Source organism: Nyctibius grandis, chromosome 29, assembly GCF_013368605.1.
Source record: "Nyctibius grandis isolate bNycGra1 chromosome 29, bNycGra1.pri, whole genome shotgun sequence".
Taxonomy (NCBI): domain Eukaryota; kingdom Metazoa; phylum Chordata; class Aves; order Nyctibiiformes; family Nyctibiidae; genus Nyctibius; species Nyctibius grandis.
In genome coordinates, this window is record NC_090686.1 from 1,839,419 (window position 1) to 1,855,783 (window position 16,365).

The 16,365-nt window shown below is 35.2% G+C and overlaps 2 protein-coding genes across 3 annotated transcripts in view; one reads left to right on the forward strand and one right to left on the reverse strand.

Moving 5' to 3' along the window:
- The window catches only part of CENPP (centromere protein P), a 157,957-nt gene that overhangs the window by 123,681 nt on the left and 17,911 nt on the right, over window positions 1-16,365 (reverse strand). The window lies entirely within an intron of this gene.
- Window positions 3,965-16,327, forward strand: OGN (osteoglycin). Its single transcript, XM_068419908.1, has 7 exons — window positions 3,965-4,124; window positions 4,747-4,999; window positions 9,372-9,456; window positions 11,409-11,567; window positions 12,188-12,390; window positions 12,969-13,064; window positions 13,566-16,327. Exons 2-7 carry the CDS (start codon window positions 4,832-4,834, stop codon window positions 13,734-13,736), a joined length of 882 nt encoding a protein of 293 aa, XP_068276009.1. The 5' UTR covers window positions 3,965-4,124; window positions 4,747-4,831; the 3' UTR covers window positions 13,737-16,327.

The following is a 16,365-nucleotide window of genomic DNA, read 5'->3' on the forward strand; positions in this document are numbered from 1 at the left end:
CCCATGCACCCCAGAGATAAGGCTCTTTTTTTTTTTTTTTTTTCAATTTCTCTTCTTCCCTCTTCTTCCTAGTGTTCTGCCTCCCATCACACAATCATGAGTCTTTATATAGGCAATGCCAGTCCCTCCCTCTACATAATTCCTACAGGCACCCTGGAGAAGTCATTTCCAACCAAGAACCTTACAGAGAGGAAAGACTACCCCCTCTGGTAATCTGGCTCTTTTCAGGTCAATCAGTTCTTCAGTGCCTTGCAGGGGTTTACCAGGAACTAGACATCAAGTGCCTCACACTGAGATTTATCAGCAACCAGCCTTCAGTTCCATTGTAAAACACACTATAGCATTTCAAAGCAAGGCTAAAAGTACAGAAAAGCGCTCTGCTATCATTTTTGTACTAAGCATTAAGTAAAAAGTGCTGAACACCAATGTGGTAAAAGGTAATTAACATGCTAGCACCTATGAGAACTGGGTAAGAACTGCTCATGACAGCTTTTGCAGTACGCACCTGCATGATTAGTTTTTAAGGAAAACTTTAGTTTCTTTTTTGATCCATCTTTTGAAATGTTAGTAGGAAGGTGAGAACAGAAATGAACTAGTCATACCAAAGCTCTGAGCAGGGCAGAATATATGAGGCCACTTCAAGTACAAGATAAACAGACTGAGCTGAACATCAGCCAGTCCAAATAATTCACAAAATCTGCTTGTCTGCCTGCAAAACAAAATCTTTCCTCAGTTCCTTTAGGGTATTTTCAGCTCGATTTTTTGCTTGACCTGCTCTTGACATATAAACAGTACTAAATACTAGATTCCTTCCCAGATGCTGAAGAAGATTTAATCAGCAACACATATAGTTTGGATACTTACCTTAATTTTCATCTAGCTCTCCCATACCTTTCCTACCTCTGCCATCCATATCGCATCCAACTTCCCTCTTTTTCTCTCCTAAAAGCCTTTTATTCTTCATTGTCTAACCTGATAGAAGGCAATGCTGGGGAACAAACTTTACACCTACTCAAAAAGGGTATGAAAGCCTTTTCCCCTAAAGTTAAGTTTTTCTGAAAGCAGAATCCAGAGAGCAAGTGTCCCTTGTTAGACTGACTTGGATTCCCTCTACTAGAAATAAAGTGTTATACTTCATTTACACCTTCAGCTACATTTTGTATTCTTACAAAAGGGAAATTACTACCAGTCAAATTTAAGCCAGGAACCCATTTCAACACAATTAGTAAAATAATAATTTTAAATGCTTAACATTTCAGGTGAAAGTATTTTGTGGGGGAATCAGGCAGTGAAAATGAGATATCATGGATTAAAATAAATGGCACACCTGACAAATCAGAAAGCATACCATAAACACATTATTGAGGCCGTCTTCAAAAACTGGAGCTCAATTAGTTAACAGGAGAGCTTGTTCAGGTTTTCAGAAAAGAAACCACCTTCTAAGTACATAGATCCTTGTAACTAGAGTCCAAGCAACAGATACCTATATATCAAACTGCTAAGCACTAACAATGCCTAGAAAGCACCCTCTGCTTGCCAGGGTGAATAGTACTTCCTACTAGCTTCCCTATTGCCAATGCATATGAACCACATTTTTAATTTCAGATGATTTGGATATTGTGGTTATTTCAAGTCATTTTGAACAAGAACAAAGCAGCACTGCTGCTGAAAGAAGCAATATTATCCTTCCTTGTTGCAGCTACTTGTGCCATCCCCTTCCTTGTGCTGATATGAACATCTGTTACACATTCAGATAAAAGCAGTTATTATCTGAAATTATTTGTTGCTACTTTTTTTTCTTCCTGGCACAAAGGGGTGACAAGCAGATGAAATATGGGACAGGACTACTACTTTAGTTGGCACTGACAGTTTAAAATGACAGTAAAACTATACTGCAAGCTAAACCTTGATGACATCATGCCAAAGTAGTTACTTATCATACCACCTTTCAAATGTATTTGTAAGTGTTCATGAGTTTCTTCTAAGTGCCTGGATAACAACAGTGAGTGCACACATTACACAATGTTTTTGTGGTAAGCATACCACTGAAATCTTGTAACCCTGACGAACACAGACTTTTGACAATGTTTTCTGCAGAAGCTGTTACTAAAGTCTTCTAACATTACAGAGCCTCTTCTCCAGCAGATCAAAGCAATTAATAGCTTTCCTGCATGAAGACTTTCTAAATTTTCAAGGCCTCATTGATCTAGTAATTTTCCCTCATTTAAAAAAATTCTCATATATAAGGAATAAACTATGCTATTCCCAAGATATTCCATGTATATAGCTGTGAAATCTAGGATTTCAGTACTTACAAAATAAATTCTCATAAGAATATAACAAATATATTTAATATTTTATATCATGCTTTCAGCTTCAATACTTAATACTTTTCCTTGAGAACATTTATCCTTTGATTACATTCAAGCATTGGAAAAACCTTGATGCCCCAGAGCCAGATGAAATCTTAACCTGGATGTTTGGCAGGGGGGTGGCAGTCAGAAAGAAGTAAGTACAAAGCAAAGCAGCTGTCATTACTTCGGAAACATGCATGAAACCACGAGGGATGGGAAGATGGTACTGACACTGCAACTTCTTTGTCCCTTCCTCAGCAAATCCACCCCTTCTATCACACACAGTACATCCAGCTGAAAGTTCCTATGCGCTGCAGCAGAAAACACCTTAACAACCTAGCCACTTCAAAACTTTTGTTGTTCTTGTTGTTCCAGCAGAACAGCAACCAATGTGATTCAGAGTCCAATTTCCATTATTATTGAGCCTCTTCCCTTTACATTAGTTATATACTTACAGCAAAATCATTATCCTAGAGCAAGCTCCAAGTCCAAACTATGACACTGTTTAATTTGCATATGAGCTAAACAAAAAACATTTTTATAAAAGCCTAATGAGTTCAGAAAGTGGTAACTGATTATAAACTGAAAAATGTTTAGACAGTAAATGGCTGTACCTACTCCACAATTTGCAGATTTACTACGGACATCTGGTTTCTAAACAAGGCAGCACTTAGAAGAAAACTTAACCAAATAGGTCCGCTGTTTATCCTCAACATTACTCTAGCTGAAGTGCTACAAAAAAAAAAAAAAAGTAATGAAAATGAAAGAGAAATGTAAATCTGAATATATTCCCAATAGATTTTATTGCTACATACTTTTTAAAGACTCAAAAAAGCTACTTTGTAAACTTTAAAGTTGGTCATCTGGCTCCCATTTGTACCAACTGCCAAAAATACATATTAAGGAAAAGGATGGGGGAGGAAGAAATGCATTAGAAATCCAGAAAACTGCTGCTTATAGCTCAGATGAAAATTCTACACCTGGACAGTGTTTCCTAAGTTATCTATAGAACTGACACAGAACTTTACTCAAAGCAAGTATTTATTATTAGACCAATTTTTCAATAAATCACCTAACAAGTCATTCAATGAAGCATTTAGACACAAATTACTTGTCTGAAAATCTCAACACACACATAGACAATTCTAACAAATATTTTTTTTTTTCCAGAACTCTTCAGACTGAAAAGTTTCCATTTCATACTTAGGTGAAACTTCTCTAAATGTGTACAACTCGTAATGAAACATTTTATTACTCTTAAAATGTGACTAATACGGTATACGTATGTTTTGGCTCTACCTCTGTCTCAGTCAGAAAGCAGCTGCTTTGTCTCTTAGCTAAACCATTAAACAAAATGGGTAACACATGCCTTGTTATAGACCTCTAGTTTGCACAATTAATATTTGATTTACAGAAAAAAACTTAGCTATTATAAAGAGTAAATCACCACAAGGCAGAAGGCTACCATTTTCACAAGTAATATCAAAAGTAGGATGAGCTAGACAGACTTAACATTTGCAAACATTATGCAAAGTACAACCCCCCTGCTCCAGGATATTACCTCCTACCCTAGGGAAAGAATGCTGGCAAAGCATTTTTTACCCCATGGAAAGCACTTTTAAGACTGTCAAACTTTGAAACAGTATTCATTTCAACAATCTGCATGTAATTCACAACTTGACTCTTTTATTAATCCACTTCAGGTTAACATATAGATAAGGATACCTGGTTTTATGACAATCACAGAAGAACCCTGAATCTGCTAAAACGGTAGGTGGAGTTTTCTTCCTAAAAGTATATTAACCTAAAGCTTAAATAAAACACAGTAAACAGGAAAAAAAATGCTGTGTAAAGGTTTATTTTAGAAATTATTGTGTGTGTATTTAAAACGTTTTATAGACTATGTTTGTAGCCTCCTCCCCCTGCTTGAAAAGTGTACAACCTGTAAAAATTCAGGGGGTGTTAAGTTATCTTCTCTCATTTACTTTCAAATGTAAAGACAAAGACAATGAGAGATTATTGTTACAGAGCATTTCGGTTTGAAATCATTAGTTTGACAACCAAGAAAAATGCATTTGAACCTCTCGTTTCAATTAGTTCAGCTACATACATGCCAAAAGTTTCATAAAACGCTTTACAAAATCCTCTTGCTATTAACAAAAATAAAACACTGGGAAACAAGTAAATGCAATTAAGATAATATTTTCCTTATTAGTTGTTCATTGTTTCCCAGTTTCTTTTCATGCTAAGAACAGTTTTTGTAATGCTGGAGTCTAATTAAAGGATATCAAGAGTTAAAAGTTGTTCCATGTTCCTTATGCGTTAGAAACCCCTGCCAACTAGTCCTCTAGGCTTTAAATATTGTTTTGACGGATTGCATTTTCATTTCCAGCAACAAAGAAAGTACTCTCCATAGTCAACACACGAGCAGACCTTCACCAGCTCAGTGAAAGCCAGATACATTGTTCCATGCAAGAATGAAGACTTTGCAGACTGCTTTTTTTTTGTTTGTGTTTGTACCTTTGGTAAATTCAGCACCACCTATACAGCAAGAATCACTCCAGTTTTATGAGTATGATACAGATGTTACCATGGGAAGCCTGATCCAACAAGATTATGAAATGCAATCCAAGGATATAAGAAAGGTATTTTATTTACATTATCAGTTTACTATTTTTAACTGCTAAGCATTATATGAATAAGGTGTTACATGCATGTATGCAAGTTGTATGGAAAAGTCTTATAATAATAGCAAAACATACAATGGTTTCAGACATAGGGAAAGCCACAAATTAAAACCACAAAAATACTACCCTTGCTACAGTTTGAGAAACCCACAAAAGACAGGCTTTCACAAATAAGGCTAAAGCATCATTTTTAACTCTGCTGTAGTTATGTGTCTACTGTTGTAAGACTTTCAAGAATGGGATATACTAGCTCAACAGTTTGAGTAACATTGTATTAACACAGTAAGCTTGACTAAAAACAAGGAAGGTGATTTTATTTAGGAATTTCTTTTTATAGCAAAGTAATACTTGAAACAGTACTTTTTATGCCACATAACCTGCCAGCATAAACCACAGTTTCTCTTTTGACATACCAAACTATCAAGGTTTTTGCCTTGGTTTTTCAGGAGTGGGTTCTTAGGGCTTTTTTGCAACTCAACAGTTTAGCAGTCCTGATCTACTATGGAATGTCCAGTCCTGCGGTAGTCACCTACATTTTTAACACTTTGAGAGTCTTAAAGGTAGCAAAGAAGATTGTACCTCCTGGCACTCACCAGCACCCCCAAACGGTCAATTCTGAACTTTTTTTGCTATGTGCTCCACATACATGTCTTTTAAACTAAACACTTCAGCAGAAGACAGAAAAACAGAGGAGAGTTAAATGAAGTGCAACAGCCTCAGCTGACAGGGACAGTTAAAAACCTCACACCTCTGCTCAGACTGCCTCTGACAGGACCTAAACGATTCACATCAAGAGAATGAGATACAGCATTGATCAAGAAGAAAAACTAACAATGTTTGCCCCAAGACTAGCTGCCAAGGAAAATACCACATATCCAAACAACACGGTAACAACCAAGTATTCATAAATTCAAGGAAGTTTTCAATAATATTAACTGTACTTGTTACAATAACTTACTCTGATAAACAAGAAAAAATACAACAGCAAAAGATAATTAGTATGAATAAAAAATTGCAGCACATATATAGAAAAATCACTTCTGTATACCTTTTTACTATTTCTCCAATTCTACTTAAATGATAGCTTTCCACTGTTAGACTAAAAACAGCAGCAACACATTTATATTTAAAAATGTCTAAGGTATTTTTAAATCTGACATCTGCCACAGCGATGAAGTAACATGTTTCATAAATCTATGAAAAAGAGACCACTTAAATGGCTCTTAACTAATAGGTGGCTATCCACTCACAACTGAGTAAGTTTTTAAACAAATACTAAAAATGTTAACTTTAACTAGTTAGGCACAGCATCAGATGACATTCATTACTAAAATAGTTCTGATAAGAATATGCTACTGTTTCAACAAAAAGAACAATAAGGAGTATACCTACAAGGAAACGATGCCAACAGATGTGCCACAGACTAACCAAAGTCCATACTGGCAGTGCTATAAACTAGAGGTCTTCTGAAGGCCAGTGGTTCTGCTTCGGATAATTCCAGGAACACAGTTGGTCATTATTTCCATCAGGTCAGTTCTCCAATTAACGTTTTCATTGCAAAATAATCAACTAGTTCCTTATGTGCAACAAATACATCTATACAAGTTCCAGCGTTCCCAATTTAAGTCATGGGACGTACAAACAAATCTTCTATTCATTGATTACACAAATTCTAGCTCCCAGAATATTGCAAGTGTTCACAGTAACTGAAATATATGCCAACAATTTCCTCAAACATGCCCAGTCAGAAATCTATCTTGCATGACAAATTTAACTCCTTACTATGTGCTTGAACACACAGTTAGAAAAAAGATTTTTAGTGAAATCATCAGAAGAAATCTATTTGTGCTAGCGATCAACAAAATTAAGTGAACTTTAGTTTACTACTAAGGAAAAGGTCAGCCAAGCAAAATTTATTAATGATTATTATTTGAAACCACAGCCACCCCAGTCTTGAATAAAATATTAGAAGCTCAAAAACATGAAATCTTAATTTCCACAACAGAACCATCCAATTAGACACCATCTCATATCTGGACTAATGCATTCCACTGAATATAAACTATCATAGACCTTTGTGTGTTGTAAAGATGAATCAACTACTTTGCAGAAGTTTTAAGATGGTTAAAGTATTTAGATGTAAAATGTTAATGTGGTTTTGTATGGGTAACTCATGTCTGTGGAGTAAAGTGCAAGAGGCAGGTGGAATGTAAGTATTTAAGTAGGCCAATATTCCTTCAGTGCATTCCCTACATATGCACGTAATGAACTTTCTGTGGTTATAATCCAATCAATCTTCTGCACTGGTATTCCACGGCTAGGAATTTTTATAGGTGACCAGGAAATACTTCCAATGCATTGGTTATTTACTACTACTATTTTTTTTTCTGGGGGGCGGGGAGGGCGCAGACAGGAATCTGTTGTTTAATTTTGTGGATAAAACAGTACTCTGCAAATAATCAGTTTGTTGATGCTTCCTGCTCGTGGAAATTAGCTGTACACTGTATTCTGCACAGAACTTGCATGCATACTCTTTCATAGATCACACCTCAAGTAGGATACTGTACTCAAAATCTACACCTGGTACACATATGCTATGTCAGCAAACATGTTTTTCATACAAGCATATTAAAAATGTCCCTTATGAGCCAAACATGCTACAACGATATAAGTGCAGTTGTTCTATTATAAGTCCACGTACACAGAACTCTCCACTGGCATGGATACCTCAGTCAAGGACCATACCTTCACGTGCCTAATCAACATATCTACACAAAAAAAACATTTTTGCAGAAGCCTTCTGGAAGATTTGCTGCTTGTTTGAGCCTAACTGTTCAGCTCATGCCCCTCAGCTTCTCTACTCCCAACACTGCAAAAGCTCTTACCCTACACAGAAGTTTCAAGCTACAACCACTAAACCATTGCCAGCATTCTAACTTGGGTATAAAAGCCTTACTAGAACAAACCAACCCATCCCAAACTTTACACAGAAACAGCAGGCAAAAAAGAGCCATAGCTTGGATAGACAGATGCAGGGAAGAGCCAAGGGATGGATGATTCACAGGCTAAAAAAGGGTCAAAATGACAGAGGCTGGCCAAGATATTTGTTTCTCAGGCTGGAGTGTTTTATTTTGCAGAACACAAGAATTTCCCACAGTAAAATATATGCAAGCGAACAAAAACTAAATAAAACAAAGTTAGTATCAAAAGTAATTTGACAGATAGTGTTACTTTCAGACTGCTCTAGTAGATGAACTATCTGTGTGCTACATGACTGAATGGGGGTGGGTGGGGAAGAATTTAAAAATAATAATAATGATAAAATCAGTTCATTTGTGAGCACTTGCAGTGCATAAGAAGCTCTGTTCAACAGGGGACTGTACTCCTGCCAGGTCCTGACCCTTAAGCATGTTTAAAGAAAAACATCTTCCACACCTGATAATGTACTTTTTACCCATGTGTTTTCAATAGCAACACGGACCAAAAAGCGTATTGTCTTACTCTGTCCTACAACTATTCCCCATCAAAAAAGATAAAAAATGATGCTAGCCAAGCACAACTGCCATAGTCAGCCTAAAAATCCCCTTAACTTTAATACACGAAAATCATATTATAACCCACTGTATGTATACTACAATTTTAGAAATAGTATGTAATTCTCTAAAATTCCTACCTAATTAAGTGAAAACCCGACTACCATTTCCTGCACCACAAAAGGCCCTTTCTGTTAGCAGCCTAGGTGTTAAAACAGACTTAAGTGCAGTTAATGGAAAGCAATTGCTAAATTTCAGCCAACACCTGAAAGGAACACATTTATGAACTAAGTTGTCCTGCAATTGAAAAGATGCAATGACTATCTCAACAGGGAATTCTGAATAAGTTTAAATGCAAGGAAATGTTATTTTACTGAGATTATTTGAGTAAAACAAAAAAATACAGCTTACATTCACAAGAATCGTATCAAATTTTGCATGATGTGCAAAACCTGTCTTCAGAACTCCAGGTTTTGTAGACACCCATTGCTTACATATTCCTTCCTCACCATGCAGTCTATATTTTCTCTCTATTTTTATTTTGTGTCTACTGTTCCCTCCTAAAGAACTTCACTTTTCTAAAGAACACTAGCAGCACCGCCTTCCCTTCTTGCCTTTCAAAGTGAAGAGCTCACCTACAAAAGGGATAACATATTCCATTAGTCATCCAAATGTCATAAGGAAGCACATAATAGGAAACTCTTTTTTAAAAGACCTGCTATTTCAGATCCTTGTAATGCTCTGTGATTTTTTGTTTGCTGTTTGTTTTTTAAAACAACATTTGCTCTCACACACAGGATGGAACAAATGTTTCTCTTGACACTTCCCTAAGACTGCAAGGAGATGACAGTGAACAAAATGCACCACCAACAAAGGATACAAGTAAGTAACTTATATGAATACTGTAACATTTAAGCTCTCCAAAAGAACATATTTTAATATGAAAATTTAATATACAAAGGATGAGAAGGGATATAGAATTAATCTTTTCATTTATGGATATCTTTCATATCTCCTGTGGAAAGTCTTCTAACTTCTGATGGAGCAGGATGAAAAATTTAAAGGATCCTCAGGTAAACACCGAGTACACAAAGCACAGCTTGTAAGAATCTCTACAGACTCACCCAGTCCTATTTGCTGTAGAGATGTACCCAAGCTAAATAAGTTAGGCAAGACAACCAAGAAAAAAAAACACACACTCCAATAAGTTCCACAGTTTAACCAAGTAATGATGAAATAGGATGTGCTTAAATTACTTAAATAGATTTCTTCGAAGAACTGGCTGTTCGCACAGTTTACATCTGATGATCAGGGAGGGCAAGGGTTAAAATATATCACAAACATTCTTCACTAGCCTAAGTTTCCTACAGGCTCTGAGGTATATTGTGCAGATTTCTTCTAACGAGCCACAATGATTTCTAAATATGAAAGGAATAACATGTTTGCCAAACAGAGCACTGGAAAAAAAGACACACATATTTCAGGTGTATTTCTGATCTAAGCTTCCAAAAATAACTGATGATTCAGCAAGACCACTGGAGTGTCAATCTCCACCAAAGCTTTAACCGAGGTTAGTTATTGCCAAACAGCATCTGTCAACAAGCCCCCATCAAAAGTGGAACAAATCCGTAAGAACACCAGAGCTTCCAGTCATAGACAAGCATAAACTGTTGCCTTTAAATAGTGACAACATTGCTTCCCAATCATTATTCCGTTTCCTACACTCTAGCATATGACAAATGAGACACTAAATCAAAAAAGGCAAGTGGAGAAGAACTCTGAAGTCTAACAAATGGTTATATTCACAAAGCTAAAGCTCAAAATCTCAATTCCATTCTGTGCAGTACTTCTGTGAGAAAAAAAAAATAATTCCTCTATTATAACATACTGGGTTGGCTTCCCAGTATTGACTGGCTACTTCTATAATTCTTTATTGGTTGCGAAAGATGCTATTTTGCTATGTAGTGACAACAAACTACCTAGCAGTATGACACCACTGTCTGTACTACTGACAGAGCAATTTGGAAGCCAAGCAAAAAATCTCACAATATAGAAACACAGTAGATCAGACAGCAATGGTGACCAAACTGGATTAAAAGCCATATTCATTATATGGATTTTAATATTGCTGTCATACAGGATTAATGCAAAGCAGAAATTACTAATACTCTACTTATGTCTATGAGGAACAGGACAAGCTATAATGGGCTCAAACTGCATTTAAAAAGATACAGAGTTTCTCTCACTACTTAAAATAACAAAGAGCTATAAAAAAACCCTCAGTAAAAAACAGGAAGAGATTGCCTAAAGTAATTATCTAATCATCATTGCTGGAGTTTTTACAAAAAGGATTAGACAGAATAGTAGCTAGGAGTAACAGAGAGTATACATGACCCTGCCAGAAATGCTCTAATGCAATTACAGTACCAAATGTGTGCACTGCCAGATGTTTCTCCTGCATGGATTTCTCTTTTCGAATGAATGGCTCTAAAGATGAAGACATTTAAACACGGCCACAGAGTTGCGGTTGTCATATTTGCAACACTCTAAGCCAATTAAAGAATGAAACTGAATTAACATCAATTAATAGCATATCAAAACATGCTCAGATAAGAACAGAGAATATACACAGGGAAATTATGCACAATAAAAGAACACAAAACTCAAAAAAGTTCAGAATATTAAATCTTTTCAGAACCTGATGTGAATAGAATTTTTAAAAGATCTAATGATGGGAAATCTTAAAACATACTTGAGAAAATTCTGGTTTGAATATTCAAGCTTAAGTTAGTTGAACAATTTTTAACTGTCTACTCCAAATAATTTGCTTTCAGATTTACCTACGTGTCTGCTCTGTGTGTGTTTAAGCGGGTCAGTGTACTGTGAGGAAATCGACATCGAAGCCGTACCCCCACTGCCAAAGGAAACAGCATACCTTTATGCACGATTTAACAAAATAAAAAGGATAGCAGTCGCAGATTTCGCTGACATTCGTAAGTAATGTTCAAATTTAATTTCCATTTACCCGATAGTATATTTGAAGTTGTTGTCCCTTTATACTAGGCCAAGAGTACCAAAATAAGATATATTTTATACTTTGCTAGATTTCATTATGCGTATTACTTATTTAATTCAATGCTTGTATTAGAACAGGAACTGTAAAGGCAGTATGGAAACCCATTTTGGCCCACGTATCCGTCTTAATATTCCCACACAATTGGAAAAAGAGCAGTTTGCTAAAAATAAAATTTAACTCTGCATCCCAGCCAGTCTTAAGTGACCAGGTATTATTTTTCCTTCAAATGCTCCAGGGACATCTCTCCCAGCTATCTCGCTCTACAACATGACAAATTCTATTAATATCTGAAATCATGTTGTCTCTAAGAAAAAAGGAAGGATCCAAGTACTTTCCTTATTTTTTTTTTTTTAATTTAAGACCATGAGGAAAGTCAAATGGGGATTTTTATCCATATTTTAATAGTATTTACATTTGTAGATCACAATCAGGACGGTGCAGTCAAGAGTGTAACATTTAACATACACAACCATACACATTTCACATGCCATGTAATTATAAATTCAATATTTAGATTTTAATTTCTTTTGTTTAAAGCTACGTTGAGAAGAATTGATTTTAGTGGAAATAGGATAGAAGAAATAGAAGATGGAGCCTTTTCAAAGCTTCTGTTACTGGAAGAACTTTCTCTTGCTGAAAATCGACTTCTAAAACTTCCTGTTCTACCTCCCAAACTAACAACATTTAATGCAAACCAAAATAGAATCAAGAGCAGAGGAATCAAAGCAAATGCTTTCAAAGTAAGTAAGAGACAATAATTTAGGTAACCAAAGTAAATAAAATTAGTAACCAGACTATCCAGTATACCACTAAATGATTTTTTTTTTGTATTTTTGTAATCTAAGAAACAAACGATGAAGAAGCTTTCCAGCTTTTGTTTTGTTTTTAAGGCACTTTGGAATAATAGTCCTTTGCATGCTCACTCTCTTATGTCATTCGTATAAAAAAATGTTCTAAGAAATATCTTACCTACTTCCTTTCTCTCTTACGTGCAAAGAAAAACTCGATTCAATAATTGATGGGTCAAATACAGTTCTGAGGACAACATAAATACTAACAAACAAAGCTATAGCTTTATAGTGGTCTCAAGTTTTATAACCAATAAGCTGACACTGAAATTTCCAAAACATCGGCCTGTTCTATGAGTTTCTTGATATAATAGAATTCAACATTCACAGCAAAAGAATGTTTCATGTTAGATCACTTTACAGGCTTTCTATGTGATCGGAAAAAAATACTGATGTCTTGTAACAGGCACAAGTTACTTAACCTCAAGTAAGTTATATCAGCATTAATAATCTCTCTCTCTTTGCATTAGAAGCTGACAAATTTGGCCTACCTCTACTTAGGACACAATGCACTGGAATCTGTTCCCCTTAACTTACCAGAAAGTCTGCGTATTCTTCACCTTCAGGTATTTTTGAAGTATTTCCTTAACATTCTATTACAAAGAGCCTCACTAGTTACATGCTTCAAACCAAACCCACTGTCTTTTAAAACAGCTCACACTGCAGTTGTGCTGCAGTCGTCTAATGCTCCTCCAAATAACGTACCTCTAATCTGTATGGCCACCACCATTCAGTGTTCAGAAGTTGTTTGTTAGCTAATTACCATGCAAGAATTTGTCATTAGTTTCTGTATATCAAGTATAAGAAATGGTAAAAATAAGCAATAATCTTTTATCAACAGTACATTTCAAACATCAATAACAACTTCAAACTCCTTATCAGCTCATTGATTGGTTTGAAGAGACTTGATTCTACATATCTATAGTATACACAAATCAAAATCCCAATGACAATAAAATGGGTGGGTAAGAGGAATAAAATGAAAGGTTGAAAATTCTTCAACATACAGGGGTGTGTGTATATATACGTGTGTGTGATTATTTATAAAAAATTGTTTTGTTTTGCAGTACAACAATATTACTACAATCACTGATGACACGTTCTGCAAATCTAATAACACACGTTACATCCGCACAAGTATGGATGAGATAAGGATGGAAGGCAATCCGATCGTCTTGGCCAAGCATGTTAATGCTTTTTCCTGCTTGAGAACACTGCCTGTAGGAACATACTACTAGCTACTACTTATGTAATTACACAGGCCAAAACTTAAACGTGGTAACAAAAGATCATTCTTTTTCCCCTGTTTACACGTTTATATTGTCTCCCCTACTAACACCGTTTTCTCTGCATACCCAGAATCTTTTACTATGTTCAAATGTGGTTCTCCTCTGAAATAACTATTTCAAAATAGCTACTTTATTTAGTTGTTACGTCACTCATGCTTTCAGAATCTTTTATCTTAATGAAAGTGTAAAAATACATATATGCACACACCTATCTTCTCAACTTTTATTTCACCACACATTCTTTACGTGTAGGTAAAACTCAGACAAGTAACTGCTTGTTCACATTCTTTACCAGTACCCAGAACAATCACTACATATTAATTTCAGATAAATGCAAAACATACTTTGGGCGTGCTACAGAGGAAAATACATCTTAATTCCAATCCCACTTTTTTAATCTGAAATGAAACTTTTTCAGTTACCCTTCAAAAGAGTATTGGATGAAGTTGCATACAAAAGAAAATTATGCTTAGAAATAGAACTTCTCAAAGCTTAACTTCATTAAAGCTTCCTTAAAAACTTGGTTTGTGGAAAATGGGAATAATTCCTATTTAGGCTTAGTGTTCCAAGCAACATCGCAAGCGGGACTTTTCAAAGATGTGTTATATCTCCTTCTACTATTTTGCTTTCAAAATAATCTAAGAGTGTGTGTGTATATATATTATATACGTATTTTATTTTTACACAAGGTATTTTTAATTGAAACATATAAATTCTCCTCAGCTGTACTCACAAGAGTCATTTTTGCAACACCAGCTTCCCATTTTAATACAATGGTCAAAGTAGAGCATGGTATGACTCCAAGTATCTTTGTTATTAACATATTATATAGACCATGCTTTTTCTTGACAAGGAAATGGGACAATATAATTACCAGCAAAGCTGAACTAATGTTCTTACCTGTAAATAAGTAAGATTTCAGCTAGAAGTCAGTGCAAAGAAACAGAAGTACTGTTGTACAATAATACTTTTACTCATTAGGGAAAAATCAAATCAGATCTTTAAACTGAAAAGATGATTCTACCATTAATCTAAAAATAGTGTTAACTTCAAGCAAATTAAACTAGCATCATTTCACTCAACTACTTTAAATCATGCAGCATATTAAAAACACAAATTGATGCATGCAGGCCTCAACAGTCAGTTCACCTAAAACTAGACATAATTGATGCAGGACATGATGTTTTTAGTTACACAACTATACATTTCTGACATTTCATTTTCAGTTTCTCCCTCCAAATACCTACCACAGGTGTAAACTCTTCAGATAAGTGAATGTCAAAATTGTGCTAGTTACTATTACTAAATCAACTTCATACTAATTTTGAAGCTAGTATAGATTCCTAATTTGTAGAAATAGTTAAGTATCAAATGCATGATGATGTATCACTACGTCTAGCATACTGATTGTACAAGATATTTTGTATTAGTTTTGTTTATCTTATTTAGCTAAGCCTTGATTTGTTAGTGCTTGTGCTATGGGGAATTAAGTGCACACTTAATTCTGAGCATACTGATGCTCTGCCACTAAGAGTGTTGTGACATAAGTGACTTTCTGTCACTTTTTACGTGACTATGTCAAGCACCAACTGTGGGCTCATCTTTCTGGAAAGAGGATGCAATTATGAAATGCAGGACAAAAATATTTTTGCCCTGAACCCATTACCCAAGAAAGACACAGCAATCTCCAATACTTTCCATTTTAAGTTATTTGGTATGACAAGAAATTCCATTGTCTTAATGCAACTGAGGAAAAAAAACAAGTCTGGCAGTGAGAATAATACATGGGAAAATGACAAGTAAGTCATAAAACTTTGATGTTTCCAGGTTTTTAGCAAAAGGTAAAAAATAACCCCAGATCATGTAAAAATACATTCCAACTTCAAGCCAAATCTATACTAGGAAAAAATAAAAGCCACAAGTTCTCTCATCGCTCTTTTGATAAACGCCCAAGATGGAGAAAACACAGCTAGAAGTGTAAGTGTAATAACGTTACACAGCAGTGGCCTCTGATCTTACTCTCACCACAAATCATTATTACTAAATAAAGCTCTTTCCAGTATTAGCAGGATCAGTAAATATCACCAAAACACTTCCTATGAAAACAATTATATGTGTATACACAAATATATGCACATTTATGTAATATATACACATGTAAACATTCTAAGACCTAACCGCTACCGTATTATTAATTTTACATTAAAATGTTGTATATATTTTTGAAAAAATACTAAATATCAACAGTAACACTAATAAATGCTCTTAATATTTTGTGAGCAAACCAAAGTAGGCAACTTGTACCTTCTGAACACTTCATGCAGGCAATAAATTATCTGATGTTTTAGTTTACTTCCCCCATTCATAGCAAGTTAACTCATCAAAACATTAAGAGGGGCTTCAGTACACAGGCTTTTTTGCCTTCTATTTGTGTGACCAGTATTAATATTAAGCTGAATGTACACCATTCTGTTGTTTCCTATCACTCATTTCTGTTCTGTATTTCCAATAAAACTTGAATTTTTTTTCTTGTTTATCAATATCGGCTTCAACAATCTGCTCTTCCAGCAATGCCAAC

Bases quoted from the DNA above. Each gene is read 5' to 3' on its own strand.
- OGN (XM_068419908.1), top strand. From the start codon at position 4,832: ATGAAGACTTTGCAGACTGCTTTTTTTTTGTTTGTGTTTGTACCTTTG. The intron at 5,000-9,371 runs GTATTTTATTTA...TCTCACACACAG, and splicing joins AATCCAAGGATATAAGAAAG to GATGGAACAAATGTTTCTCT. The intron at 12,391-12,968 runs GTAAGTAAGAGA...TCTTTGCATTAG, and splicing joins TCAAAGCAAATGCTTTCAAA to AAGCTGACAAATTTGGCCTA.